Genomic DNA, 14,906 nt, shown 5'->3' with positions numbered 1-14,906 from the left:
CATGTTTTTTAATATCACACTTCTGATAATGTTATGTCACCGTCCCAATAAACATTGAGTTAATGTTTTTACACCAGTCAAATGTCACCTTATTTATTTTACTGTTATCTTATTTGTATGAACTATAAAATTATGCAGTGTGAACATTTCCGACTTAATCGTGGCTTGAAACACTTCAAAGCGCAGTGAAATTTTGGAATACATTTCCCACAATCCTCCAGAATCTCAAGTTTGCGCGTGCGCATCACAGCGAGGCCCCTTTCTGGCAGTATTGTTAGGAATAGGTTGACTTAAGGGCTTAATAAAAGAAGAGGCGATACGACAAATCTTTAGACAGCAGGCGCATGAGGTAAGATATTAGGAAGACCATTTATGCATACTCCCCGCGGACTCTTTTATTATTTTGGCCAGCTCACGTTAATCAGTTTTGGAGCTGGAGCCTTATTTTTCAGGCTACTTCGATAGCAGTTGTGGCAGCAGTTTTGCTTTGGGCTGCGTTAGCACGGACAGCCAACACCGCTTGTTGACAGACGGTTTCTGTGGCTGCATGGCTAACTACCACCGAGATCAGGCCAGGCAGGATGTCAGTGAGAATTATTGCCGCCGCAAAAGGCTGAACTGATGCATTGTTTATTAGCGTTAGCTGCCATCTCTTCTGTCTAGCCACTGTGGTGGAAATTCTGTGCTGGTGAGATTAGTTCCCATGACAGTAATTTAATATTATACTGTCACTAAGCATTGAGTTGCTTAACCAAATGCTATTTTATTGTAGTGTATTGTGGTAATAGTATTGCTTTTCAAGTAGTGAGGAGTTTGAATAGTGCTCGCTTGTCTGGCAGTCATGTTAATGATGCGGTACAGAAAGGACTGTCCATTACTTTCTTCTAAAGATTGGTCCTTCATTTGTTTAATTAAATCATGAAATTTATATTACTGTATTGCTGTCCTGGCACTTCTATTTTTATGGTAGGCATTTTCTTTACTTTATTTGTTCAGTTTCAACACAAATCAACAACATGATAAGCTGCAGATTTTAGATCTTTAACTCAATCAGATCACATTAAACAACTGAAGGTTTGAGAACCACAACTGTGGACATGTATTTTATTATAATTTTACTGTGGAACACTTATTTTATTCAAATATGATCATTGATGCCATTTCTCCATATGTGTCTGTATATACACAGTATGTATCAATCTGTCTTATGTTTTATAAAATGATACTCTTCTTCTGTTTAGGTTGCTGAGGTTTTTCCTCCCTACGATGAGCCCTCATATTTGCAGCACCCATTCTTTCTGCAGTTGATGAATCTGCAGCTGGCGTGGCGATGACGGACAGTGTCAGGGCCTTCCTGTGCAATGTTGCAACAGTTAGTAAAGCATTCTGCTCTAATTTTACTGACTTTACTGGAAGAATAGACTATATAGAGGTAGTTCCTTTATTTAGTCGGTGCATATTACAGGCAAATCACAGACTGTGCAAATGGAACAATACAAGTCTTCAATTTCATTCCTCATTTGCTGATGCTAATGTTGATGCTGGCTGGGTTTGCGCAGGGGATTAAGGATTCCATTGTGGGGATTGGCACGATCTCCAAGCTGGATGCCCGAATTCAGCAGAAAAGAGAAGAGCAAAGGAGGCGAAGAGCAAGTGGAGCCCTGGCACAGCGGCGGGCACAGAGCGAAGAGCGTAAACCAGAGACGTACATTATAATATATATATATTTTTTTCTGTTTATGTCGGAAGATACCCATGAAGAGAAGGGCTTTGATTTTTGTATATGTGCTACTGTGTTCCCCTTCTAGTGAACCAAAATTAGCAAGTAGGATCTTCCAGTGTTGTGCATGGAATGGGGGTGTTTTTTGGGTAAGTTTTTAAGCAGGCATGCATGAACTGCATAGATTTAGGTTGTGCACTTTACTGAAAAATTTAGTTTTTATTCATTTGCTCTCTTTCCTCCCCCCTCAGCTTAGTATGTTGCTGTTCTACCGTGTGTTTATTCCAGTCCTAAGGACTCTGACGGGAAAGATCATAGGTATGCATATCAAGGGTCGTCTCGTCAACGGTCACACATAATTCTTGAAGGAGTTGATTACTGATTGAAATGTTTTCCTGTTAGGAGACCCAACACTGCATGGAAATGTGTGGCCTCGGCTGGAATGTATCTTGTCTTCTGTGTTTAGTGCATTATGGGTGCTTCCCCTATTTGTTCTCAGCAAGGTTGTCAATGCCATTTGGTTTCAGGTGGGTCGTCACTGCTTTTCCTTACACTTCCAATCTGTTCACAAGCGACTTAAAATGTTTTAGCTATGGAGAATTTGATGCTAAATGTAACCTTCTAATGTTGTACCCCTCATCCTTAGGACATTGCTGATCTTGCATTTGAAGTATCTGGACGAAAGGCTCAACCCTTTCCTAGCGTCAGTAAAATCATAGCTGACATGCTTTTCAACCTCATCCTCCAGGCTCTCTTCCTTATTCAAGTAAATAAATGTAAAATATATTTTTTTTTTTGTTCATATCCTTACAGTGTCCAATGTTTTGCTCAAAGGTTTATGCTTGTCTTTTCTGCAGGGAATGATAGTCAGTCTTTTTCCCATTTATGCCATTGGTCAGCTAGTTAGTCTTCTCCACATGTCTCTTCTCTATTCACTTTACTGCTTTGAATATCGTTGGTTCAACAATGGTAAGTTTATAGTTCTCTGACTCATTTATAGTTCTCTGACACATTCATTATTCTCAGTTTTCACTGTTTTTACATCAAAGGTATTGAAATGCATCAGCGGCTATCAAACATTGAGAGGAACTGGCCCTATTACTTTGGCTTTGGTCTACCCATGGCACTGCTGACTGCGCTGCCATCTTCATATATTATAAGGTAAAATGCACAACCTCTCCCATTATGTTGCAAGATGATATGTTGAGAGAGAACGTTTGAATTTGGAGGAAATTGCTTTGAATAACCTGAAGACACAGGAAGAGCTTCTCCGATTGACGGGACAAGTTGAAAGCAGGATGGTCTAATCAATAAAGGAGGAACAGGGGAAGTGGATACAGAAAATAGTAAAAGAAGGAGATGTGCTGCACGACATATATTCAGAAAGGTTCTGCTAAGCAACCCAGCAGAACTTCGTTTTCATTTTTAGGCACGCACCAGTTCAGCTTTCACATTTCTGATACCAAAACCTGGCGTTTTGGCTATTGACCGAGCCCCAGGACCAATGTGATATTGTCTTACTGTGGGGAGGAAACTGAGATTGCACTGCTATATTTAGGGAATTACAACTTAAATACTTTACTTAAGTTAAAAAAATCTTTGTCTGAACTCTATGATTCTTGTAGGGGTGCTTTTAAGTTGCTCATTCTGTTATTTTAAAACATTGGTGCTGCAGATATATCAAGTCACTGTGGATCATGTTTGTCTAGCAAGCGCAAAATAACTTAATTATGGATAACATTTTATTGGTAGCTCCCTCCATGCTGTGTTAGCTATCGCTTAACAAAACATGCCCTTAAACTTGTGGACTGCGTATGCATTATGGTGGCCGCTAGCGCAGTATGTGTGAGTATATAAGAATATTGGAAAAACCTATCATTTAATGTAGTAGATCAGTTTCATTTATCGCACACTGTTAAGCCAGAAATGTACTTTCTGTGAGCTGCGTATCCGTACACAGTTGTGTTGTGAATAATTGTGGTGATATACTTGCGTGTACTCTTCATCGATGGTAACTTGAAAGCACGTTGTAAGTCGCTCTGGATAAGGGCATCTGCCAAATGCCGTAAATGTAAATGTACTCCTTACCATCAGGGGTCTGTGTCGAGGCTGCAAACCAAATGAATGAATACCAATATATTGATGGTTTGGTGCATTTCTCACAACACTGCCCCTTTACAATTACACAGGTGTTAACAGGTATATATTACAGATACAGCAAGTATATTTTTGCCTTTACCGATATCCAATTATTTAAGTCATTATTTGACATATGTGATACAGATATTGGATTGCTATTCATTTCTGACTGGAAAACATTCTGTGCGAACTTAGTGAGGCTTGATGTGAAACTTGAAAATACTTTCTAAAGGATGTTTTTTTTTTTTTCCCCCCTTATCTTAGTGGCTGCCTGTTCTCCATCCTTTTTCCCCTTTTCATCATTAGCGCCAATGAAGCCAAGACCCCTGTGAGACTATAGTGAGTTTCCACTATTTTCTTTATCAGTTTAGAATATTTTTTTGCATTGTGCTTTCATAAAAACTCTTTGTATTTAAATGTAAATTTAAAAGTATGCCTTCATTTTCTCCACAGCCACTTTCAGCTGCGCCTCTTCTCCTTCGTTGTTCTCATAAGCAACAAGCTGTTCCACAAGACTGTTCACCTCCAGTCCACTCTCACGTCCTCTACCTCCACTGAGAAAATGCCCTCTCCTCATGCGTCACCAGCTCGCCAACGCCCGCTGCCTTCCCAGTGACTTCCACCAGGGGATGAGAGCACAGCCTGTGGTTCAGACCAGTTGAGAGTGGCACCAGTTCTGTGGATGATGTCTGAGAGCTGCCCGAGCCAAGAATCACCAGTGAAAAGGGTTTCTTTTGCTTTTACTTTGGACCATGTGTCATTTTCGGTCCTTTTAATGTTTTTATGGAAAGACCAGGCACATTTTTAAGTGAATGCTACATGGGATGGATAGTCTGTGCCTCAAACACTCTCACACACATTAAAGGAACATTCACAAACACAGTTATCAGTCCTGTTATACTTTTAGAAAGTTTTCTGATTTTGTACTTTATAATGTGCCATTTGAGTGAGTTTTAAAAGTACAGCACATGAGTGACCTCTGCACATAATAGAACCTGACCTAGGGAATTAACCTGATCCGCTTCCACTTTTAGTGTTCCATGGATAACAATAACTGTATCTCACACACTTTGTCTCACATAATAGGAACCCTGAAGTGTCTTTGACTGACTTCCTAACTTGATTTGTTCTTGTGTTTAAAGCGCATAAGGATGGATGAAACATCCTCTTTAAGACATGCATTACATGTGTTTTTTGTTTGCAGCTGAACTGACAGCACTGATCACTTTGGCAATGTTGTTTTTGCCAAAGAAGGAAATATACTGGTTTACCTATTAGCCCCAATTATCCTCACATTTAAAAACATGATGCCACTGAACACATATCATTTTTTTTCATGTAACTGTGAAGCCTTCCCCCATGTAAAGGAATACAGTCTGTCTGAGCCTAAAGACCATGGTGAAGCACCCCTCATAAAATTATGAAATGTGCTCTAGAACAACTGTATGAGCAGGTAACAGTGCCAGTCAGGCTGGGTAAATATTCTTTAGGTCTTAAAATGCACATTTTGAATTTACTACCACTGGTCTGAAAAGAGGGGCGTAGAAAACGGAGATGCTCAGCTATGAGGTCAGCAATTAGTTTGGCCTGCTGATGGAGGTCAGGATCTCTTGTTTACCACAGAGCTCAGCACATGGGATTTCACAGAACTTCTGAGCAGGAACACGTGATGCACAGTGTAGGATTTTTTAACTCCTAGAGAAATCCTGCTCTGTGAAACACTGTAGAGCACCATCACATAGTCATTATTTTCCGCTGAATGAAGTGTAATATTTTTTGGGTGGTCTGTAATTATTTGAAGAAGTGATGTTCTACATAAGCAGACTGATATTTGTGATTGAGGTTTTGTAAAAGTATTATGTATTATTTCAATAAAACTTGTCTGTACATATGTTATTTTTTTAATTTTCCATTTTTTTCTGTTCTGGTTTTTATATCCATAACAATCATATATAGATTTTTTTTATTAATCCCATTGGGAAATGCACAATGATATTATAATATATTATACAGTAATATAATACTATATACAAATAATTATAATGTGACATTGCATCTGTGAATCAGATATCTTTTTCGCTACGGCCACCTTCGATTCGCTGATCTCCAAGCCATCAGTGGTCGACGGTGGTGATTTAAAGATCTACAGCGTTTGCGTAGCTCTACGCACCCCTGGATTCGCTAAGGACACGTCACTGCTGGAGCGCCAGGAGGAAGTTGACCGACCGGTTCACGAATTGATTGATTGGGTTTTATCCAATAGGAGCGAGTCTAAATGCATTCGAGCAACGACTCAGCCAATCACTATAGTTCTCGCAGGGAGTGGGCTGGCATTGACAGTTCAGATGGTTCGACGTGGAAAAGTGAGTGTGAGTAACTAGGACCAAGGCGGGTGTGTGGCGGATGAAAGAAAGAAACTGGTAAATTTGCAAGTCATGAATTGTATTTTGCTAGTTGAAGTGTAAGGAACCGAACCATGAGTAAAAACCGCGCTGTGTAGTTGTTAGCGAGGGCGAAACCTAACGCGTTGCAGGTAGATCCGGTTTAGTGCACTAGCTCGCTAGCCTGCTAGCTGTATGCCAGAGTACCTCCATCTGTTCCTGTGTTTTGCACAATTAATTGGTTTGGTGCTTCCAGTTTGTTCTGTGATGCTTCTGTCATGTCGTGTTATTCAGCTGGTGAATGAGTGCGTTCGGTTTGATTGGGACACTCCGCATAGAACCTCGTGTTGGCACCTGAGTGACTGTAACCATATTAACATTTTCACGCTGCGTTATAATTATGTAGCAGCGTGTTGATGTCGTGGAGATCCAGAATGGAAAAGTAATCCATCCGCCGTGCTGGGTTTTTGTGCATGATTTATTGTCAATATTTCTGAGCGAGCGTCATAGGAGAAGATGCGTGAACTTCACCTCTGCTTGTGCCCTTCTTCTCCCTCCCTGCAGGGTTTAGGGGTCTGAGTCCTGCACCCACGTGAGAAGATGACAAAGTTGGGCTTCCTCCGGCTGTCCTACGAGAAGCAGGACACGCTTCTCAAGCTGCTGATCCTGTCGATGGCAGCGGTTCTCTGTATGTCTTTATTCTCATAAGCAAGAAATGTCGTCTCAATAAAATCTTGAGGGCGTAGCAATACTCTCTAATATTTTTGGAATCTATTTGTTTTGGTGGTTCCGGTGCTTGAGCTAGAGTTTGAATATCATGACAATCATCCTAACCCGTATTTTCATTCATAATAATGAACTCTGAACCATTTCAGCATTCAAGTTCAATTAGAGTTTTTCTTTTCATTTCTAGCCTTCTCTACAAGACTGTTCTCTGTCTTGAGGTTTGAGAGTGTCATCCATGAGTTTGATCCGTAAGTTTATAATTTTTTTATTTTTACAAATGTAGCTACAGCTATTACTCCTTAAATCCCTTAATTAATTTTCACTTCAGGTACTTCAACTACCGCACAACTCGCTTCTTGGCGGAGGAGGGCTTCTACAAATTTCACAACTGGTTCGATGACCGGGCCTGGTATCCTCTGGGAAGAATCATTGGAGGGACCATTTATCCAGGTATACGTCTTGCTTTTTTCTGTTGGGATGTGAATCAGATAAGAAATGAAATGTGAACAGTTCATGCATTTACACTGACCTTCCAAGTTCTCCTCCTGTGCTGACATGCCCATCAAGTACACAAACAAAATGAAGGGAATGGAAGCACTGCTAATAACTTGACGTCATAAATGACTTTTTCTCATGAGTTGGTGATGTGGGATACCAATACCAAATGACAGATGCCTTATGGATTTTGCTTTCATATGTCACATCATGGGAGACTGGATGCAATTTATTGGCTTTTTGCAGGCAGTTGAGTGTATTTTGGTGTCTTCTTTCAGGCAGATAAAATCTGCTTGTTTTCTAACCTGTAGGCCTGATGATCACGTCTGCCGCCCTTTATCACATCCTGCACTTCTTTCACATCACCATTGACATTCGCAACGTCTGTGTTTTTCTGGCCCCCCTCTTCTCCTCCTTCACGGCCATTGTTACCTACCACCTCACCAAGGAGCTCAAGGTTGGCAGTATCACAAGACGAAATCAGCTTCTTACAGTTTGAAACGCATGGATAAGTGACTTTTCTATTTGCATTTCTGTATCGTCTCTATGTTCTATACTTTTCAGGATGCAGGGGCTGGACTTCTTGCTGCCTCAATGATCGCAGTTGTGCCAGGATACATCTCCAGATCTGTTGCAGGCTCTTATGATAACGAAGGTAAAATAATAAACATTAAGTTGAATATTCACCTGAATGCCATGTTAAATTGTCTGTTCTTCCTCCACAGGTATTGCGATATTCTGCATGTTGCTGACGTATTACATGTGGATCAAAGCAGTGAAAACAGGGTCCATTTACTGGTCCTCCATGTGTGCACTTGCTTACTTTTACATGGTGAGTAGGATGGCAGCTGCAGGATTTGATTATTTGCACGCATCTTCATTTTCTTCTTTTCTAATGGTTTATATATAAGATATATTTTTAGATTTTTTTATTTAAACTAATTGTTCTTTTTGTAGTGAACACATCACCTTATAATTGTCTAACTGTGTATATGAAAAATAGAAAATGTTGTTTAGCAGTGATTTAAAGGTCCCCTATTATGAATTCTTTTTTGCTTTTGTATATGTCTTAAAATTTGTGTCAGTGTTTTTCCAGGAAAACAAAATTATCCCACTGGAGTCTCGTGTGATGGAACTAAAAATACATTTGTGCTAATTTTTACATCCAGTCAACGAGCAACTGCAGAGCGTTGCATGTTTGGAAGCCATGATAGTCAGTGGAGCCTCTTTTTAGGGGAGGGGGTCGGAAATTCTCTGGGCGGACAAAGCATGAGAAAAGGGAGGTATCCTGATGACATAAGGGGCCAAATTCCAGATCTGATTGCCTGAGCTGCCGCTTTCTGAATGGGGAAGCAGAATGGCTAAAGCACTCTTTACACCTATTGCCATTTCTAGCCACTGCAGGACAATAGACAGGGTGGGGGAACTCGTATTAATGTTAAATAATCTCACAAAGTGAAATTTTCATAATAGGGAACTTTAAGAATGATCTTAGCTTATACTCCCATCTAGTGGACAACATTTATTATGTTCCACAAACACAACCATGGCATTAATCATATGCCCTTATCCAGAGCGCCTTACAATCAGTAAGTAAGTAAAGCTATATATATATATAAACATTAGATTTTACTGGTCGCGCAAAAATATGTCACACCATCATTATGATATAATCAATACATAATGTACTACATTGATGCAGATTTGTCCACTTCTGCATCGCAATGCATTGATTACAATTACAAACACATCATTGGCAGCCCTCCACTAGGTCAGCAGGACATTTAGGATATACAGTATACATATATACGTTGATTATATCATAATGATGGTGTGACATATTTTCGCGCGACCAATAAAATCTAAGGTCTACTGTTAATTCTGCCCCTTCGCAATACACCCATGAAGTGGAAATGGAGGAAAAGCTGGTCTTATCAGTATCTGAGTGTGCAGAGATCTACAACACGACATTATTGTATAACGGGAGTTTTGGAAATCACACCTATTATTTGTGTTGAGACCCGTGGCAAGCGTGGCACGTTCAGTTCAACTCGCTGTTTTTAAATGTAATCTTTTTAGGTTCATACTGAAAGCGACTTTAACTTTGATCCAATGAGCAGAAGAACTGTAGCGTTCTGTCCGCACTCAGCTGACGCCACGCTGTCTGAACCAGGCGTTTTTGTGGTGTCGGGAGTGCGGACAGAGCAGAAAAACTGTCGCCGTTCATTGTAGCAAACCAAAGCATCCACACGAGACCATAACTCTTGTATTTGGAAACATCATGTGAACCACCAAGTGCAGAATCATCATGGTGTCCATTGCGACGCATCGATAATCGTAACCGAAAGGTTCACACCTCTAGGGAACAATCAGTCTTGGCAACATTAAGAGATAGATTATTGTTTTTTTACATGCCAATGACCAGTTCGTTGTGGTATATCACAAAATCTTAATAAATTAAGGGACTCTTCAAATAACCTGTCCTTTTTGCATCTATTTTACCCATGGGTCAATATTATTGCTTGGACATGCTAACATGATCTCAAATTGTGTTGTAGGTCTCGTCTTGGGGTGGGTACGTCTTTCTGATTAACCTCATCCCCCTGCACGTGCTGGTACTGATGCTCACTGGACGATTCTCCCATCGCATCTATGTGGCGTACTGCACCGTGTACTGCCTGGGTACCATCCTGTCCATGCAGATTTCTTTTGTGGGGTTCCAGGTGTGTTTGCATTTTACTGCGCTAGCACCCTCTTTTTGGATAGGCCTGTATGCTAAGATGCGCTGTGCATCTCTCCACAACAGCCCGTGCAGTCCTCTGAGCACATGGCAGCCTTTGGTGTGTTTGGTCTGTGCCAGATCCACGCCTTTGTAGATTACCTGCGCAGCAAGCTCAATGCCCAGCAGTTTGAGATCCTCTTTAAGAGTGTCATCTCTCTGGTTGGCCTCATCCTGCTCTCTGTGGGGACTGTGCTCATGCTGACTGGTAAGATCCATTTTATTTGGAGCTTGGACTGTGTGTTTTTAATGACCTGCAGTTTGAACAAACATGGCAGTCAAGGTAAAATGGTGTAAATATGCAACTGGATATTTTAAGATGGAAAATTTATCACAGGCTTGTTACACTCACATCACAGGCTTGTATGGTTATCGCATAAAGTCTTTGCTTTAACTCCTATTGTGTTTTAATGTCTTTAAATATTACCTTCAGGCAAAATCTCTCCCTGGACTGGCCGTTTCTATTCTTTGCTGGACCCGTCCTATGCCAAGAACAACATCCCCATCATCGCCTCCGTCTCTGAGCATCAGCCGACCACCTGGTCCTCCTACTACTTTGACCTTCAGCTGCTGGTGTTCATGTTTCCAGGTTCAAATTTTGCCTTGTTTTTAAAATAGATGTTTTGTGCCTCAGTAGTATGATTTACACATGTAACATGACTGGAGCACACATCAGATTTTCCCAAGCTAGTTTCAGTTGTCGTCTTGCACTAATTCAAGATACAGTGTACTTGTAGCATTAATTCTTAGTAAATTTTTTTGTCTGTTTGTGTTTTGCTGTTTCAGTGGGTCTATATTACTGCTTTAACAACCTTTCGGACGCGAGGATTTTCATCATCATGTATGGGGTCACTAGCATGTACTTCTCAGCAGTCATGGTAAATGCTGTCTATAATACACTGTCCCCATAGACATGTTTTATTTTCCTGAAAACTGTAAAATTCATTCAAAATCGTTGTGAATTGCTCCCCTCCCCCCATTATAAATGTTTTGGCTGCTTTATGTCATTATATTATATGTGTTATTTATTTATTTTAAAGGTCCGACTCATGCTGGTTCTGGCTCCAGTCATGTGCATCCTGTCTGGTATCGGTGTGTCCCAGGTTCTCACCACCTACATGAAAAACCTGGATGTCACACGTCCTGATAAGAAGTCAAAGAAACAGCAAGATTCTACATATCCCATCAAGAACGAGGTGAGGCGATCATGCAAGAGAGGACATCACAGTGGGCTTAAGCAAATTAGCGTCATTGTTAAACCTTTTCAATAATGTACATTTACATTTACATTTACAGCATTTATCAGACGCCCTTATCCAGAGCGACTTACAATCAGTAGTAGTTACAGGGACAGTCCCCCTGGAGCAATTTAGGGTTAAATGTCTTGCTCAGGGACACAATGGTAGTAAGTGGGATTCGAACCCGGGTCTTCTGGTTCATAGGCGAGTGTCTAACCCACTAGGCCACTAACCACCAATGTACTATCTCAAACATTTATATTGTTCTTTTGAAGTGGTCGTAGCTTATGATAATTCAATAGTAGTAACCTTGCCTATGAACCGGAAGACCCAGGTTCAAGACACTTAAGACGCTTAAACTTAAGTTGCTCCAGGGGAACTGTCCCAATGATATACGTATACATTTTTCAGATTGAAATATTTTACAATAATGAAGATATCTGTAGATAACCTGGGGTTGGTGTTGTAGTGGTATTGGAATGTAAAGGTGTCTGTGTGTGTTTGTAGGTTGCTAGTGGAATGATTCTGGTAATGGCGTTTTTCCTGATCACATACACGTTCCACTCCACTTGGGTTACCAGTGAGGCCTACTCCTCCCCCTCCATCGTCCTCTCAGCTCGTGGAGGAGATGGCAGTCGCATCATCTTCGATGATTTTAGGGAGGCATACTACTGGCTCCGTCACAATACCCCTGAGGTGCGCAAATTTTTGTTAGTGCTTTTCATTTCAGAACAAGGATGGAGTTAACACACATACCTCCCTGCTTTGTTCAGGATGCCAAAGTTATGTCCTGGTGGGATTATGGCTATCAGATCACTGCCATGGCGAACCGCACCATTCTGGTTGATAACAACACTTGGAACAATACGCACATATCCAGAGTAGGGCAGGTAAGAAGAGCCGTTTAGCCATTTATCATTTACTGAGGTGTGACTCAGATTTTTCTGTTCTTCTGAGTATTTATTCCCCTGCCACAGGCCATGGCTTCCAGTGAGGAGAAAGCATATGAAATAATGCGGGAGCTGGATGTCAGCTATGTCCTGGTGATCTTTGGTGGATTAACTGGCTACTCCTCAGATGGTACAACTCTTGTTTTGTCATTTTCTCTCTTATGAATATATTATTACAACTGCTAGTGTCACGCTTATAATGAACTTTTTTCTCACAGATATTAACAAATTTCTGTGGATGGTGCGCATTGGCGGCAGCACGGACACAGGAAAACACATTAAAGAGCATGACTACTACACCCCAACTGGTGAATTCCGTGTGGATCAGGAAGGTTCCCCTGTCCTGCTCAACTGCCTAATGTACAAGATGTGCTACTACCGTTTTGGCCAGGTCTACACAGAGGCCAGTGAGTAGACTCGTTTAACCATGGACTGTTTGGAGCCAGTATACAGGATCAGTGGATCCTTAAAAAGTCTTAAAGGCCTTACATATAATTTAAAATGACTAGTAATCATTAAATGGTGGTGGCCTAGCGGTTAAGGAAGTGACCCAGTAATCAGAAGGTTGCTGGTTTGAATCCCGATTCGCCAAGGTGCCACTGAGCAAAGCACTGTCCATACACACTGCTCCCTGGGCACCTGTCATGGCTGCCCACTGCTCACTAATGGTGATGGGTTAAAAGCAGAGGACACATTTCACCCCGTGCACCGTGTGCTGCTGTGTATCACAATGACAATCACTTCACTAAATCCAGAGTTAAATACTGCACACAAAATACATTTATTTACTTGCAACTTGGCAAATTTTTAATGTATGAGATGGGAATTTGCAGAACTGTCTATGGAGCTAGACTGTTAAATTCTGCACTCGGTGGTGGACGTGTTCTCCTTATATTAAAAAATTATCTGATATAACTGAATCAGGAATAGTCTGGTGAGGAGGGAAAGGTATGTTCCTAGATAATTTTTTTTCTAAATCAAATGAGACAAGTATTTAACCTGTCAGTAATCCACCTGTCACGGCACGTTGCACACTTCAGGTTCACAAGTGCAGTGCAGTTCAACACAATCACAATGTCAGATCGTGCGATTACATAAACGCAAAATGATGCGATTTATATGAAGCTACAACATATTATGTCATTCTCTCAAAGTTTACCATCTGACTAAACTGAGATTGGCTGCTCAGTCTCACTTCAGCCATTCCTGCCATGTTCCGGACTGGAGTCGAAGGGAGCTTGGTAGCCTGGTAGAGCTGGCGATTAAGTTTATGGGATCTTTTTTTTTTTTTTTTTATAGGCAAGCAAGTGCCATTTATCATATCACAATATTGATCTCAGTAATTGCAATATCACTTTTTTACATTTACATTTTTACATCCGAATCGTGCAGCCCTGAAATAAGAAACCAAAAATATCGCAGTCGCCCCCTAGTGGCTATAGTGAAGTGATTGTCACATGTGATACACAGCAGCACAGCATAGGCTTCACTTCACAACAATTTCTAAAGATCATTGAATAAAAACATTCTGAGATATCAGTATAGGGCGCATTAAGTGTTAATTAGAGAAGTGTGACTATTTAGATGAGAAAATGAGCTGTTTATTCATTAGTACACATTGAGGAGGGCAGAGAGAATTAGAATGGCAAGAAGCCAGCAGCTAGATGGTCAATGCTCTGGTCTGGTTTGTGGAAGTTTTCTAAATTTTGGCTGATTTTCTTCACCCAGAGCGTCCACCCTGGTTATGACAGAGGTCCGCAATGCTGAGATCGGCAATAAGGACTTTGAGCTGGATGTGCTTGAAGAAGCTTACACAACAGAGCACTGGCTGGTCAGGATATACAAGGTAAAATATACCTGCATTTACCTGGACAGAGCTTCTTATAACAACTTTCATGAAGGTTTCTTGTAACATTTGTTTACATGTGAAAGTGACACGTTCCACTACCTAACAGGTCAAAGATTTGGACAACCGTGGCCTCTCTCGGACGTAAAGCCAAATGCACCAAATGTCCACCCGCCTTTTAGCACACAGCACTGAAAGCCTGGGATCTGAGAATGAGTGTGAATCCTTTTATACTTTGTTGTAATTGCAGTAAGAGATTTGTTTCCCCTGTTTTTCTATTTCATTTAAAATTGTGGTGTCTGGAAACGAAGTGTCAAACATCCCCTATAATGTAATTTGGTTTTTTTTTTTTCAGTGGCCAACCATACAGTTTGTCTATGGGCTTTGAAATGTAATATGGTGGTGAAATAAATGGAGAAATTTGGATATAAAAAAATGTTGTTACATTTTTTTGTAAAGAACCAATTGCTTTAAAATAGGAAACCTGAGGCTTTAATGATCAATGTGCATAATTACCAATAAGTCTTTATTTGTCTTTGTGTCCTGTAGTATTGTAGTTCTTGAGAACGATCTTGGTCTTGACACCAATTTTTCATGCTCTTGTCTTGGTCTCTGTCGTAGCGGTCTTGATG

General features: G+C 40.7%; 2 protein-coding genes across 2 annotated transcripts; both read left to right on the top strand.

Moving 5' to 3' along the window:
• Window positions 1–223: 223 nt before the first annotated feature.
• On the top strand, window positions 224–4,741 carry LOC114792509 (etoposide-induced protein 2.4 homolog). Its single transcript, XM_028983731.1, has 11 exons — window positions 224–349; window positions 1,242–1,372; window positions 1,560–1,705; window positions 1,809–1,869; window positions 1,972–2,038; window positions 2,123–2,247; window positions 2,367–2,486; window positions 2,578–2,689; window positions 2,770–2,881; window positions 4,124–4,198; window positions 4,313–4,741. The coding sequence occupies exons 2-11, from the start codon at window positions 1,331–1,333 to the stop codon at window positions 4,473–4,475; spliced, it is 1,023 nt and encodes a 340-aa protein (XP_028839564.1). The 5' UTR covers window positions 224–349; window positions 1,242–1,330; the 3' UTR covers window positions 4,476–4,741.
• Window positions 4,742–6,198: 1,457 nt separating this feature from the next.
• LOC114792234 (dolichyl-diphosphooligosaccharide--protein glycosyltransferase subunit STT3A-like) lies at window positions 6,199–14,618 on the top strand. Its single transcript, XM_028983174.1, is given in 19 exon segments — window positions 6,199–6,279; window positions 6,805–6,928; window positions 7,154–7,214; window positions 7,295–7,416; window positions 7,773–7,918; window positions 8,026–8,116; window positions 8,187–8,293; window positions 10,020–10,184; window positions 10,268–10,448; window positions 10,674–10,829; window positions 11,027–11,118; window positions 11,281–11,436; window positions 11,986–12,174; window positions 12,252–12,368; window positions 12,456–12,558; window positions 12,647–12,835; window positions 14,157–14,170; window positions 14,173–14,274; window positions 14,384–14,618. Coding segments are annotated over 18 exon segments (2,118 nt in total). The 5' UTR covers window positions 6,199–6,279; window positions 6,805–6,840; the 3' UTR covers window positions 14,423–14,618.
• Window positions 14,619–14,906: the final 288 nt, after the last annotated feature.

Source organism: Denticeps clupeoides, chromosome 6 (genome assembly GCF_900700375.1).
Source record: "Denticeps clupeoides chromosome 6, fDenClu1.1, whole genome shotgun sequence".
NCBI lineage: Eukaryota > Metazoa > Chordata > Actinopteri > Clupeiformes > Denticipitidae > Denticeps > Denticeps clupeoides.
The sequence above is the reverse complement of the archived record's forward strand: the minus strand, read 5'-3'. Positions and strand labels throughout refer to the sequence as shown.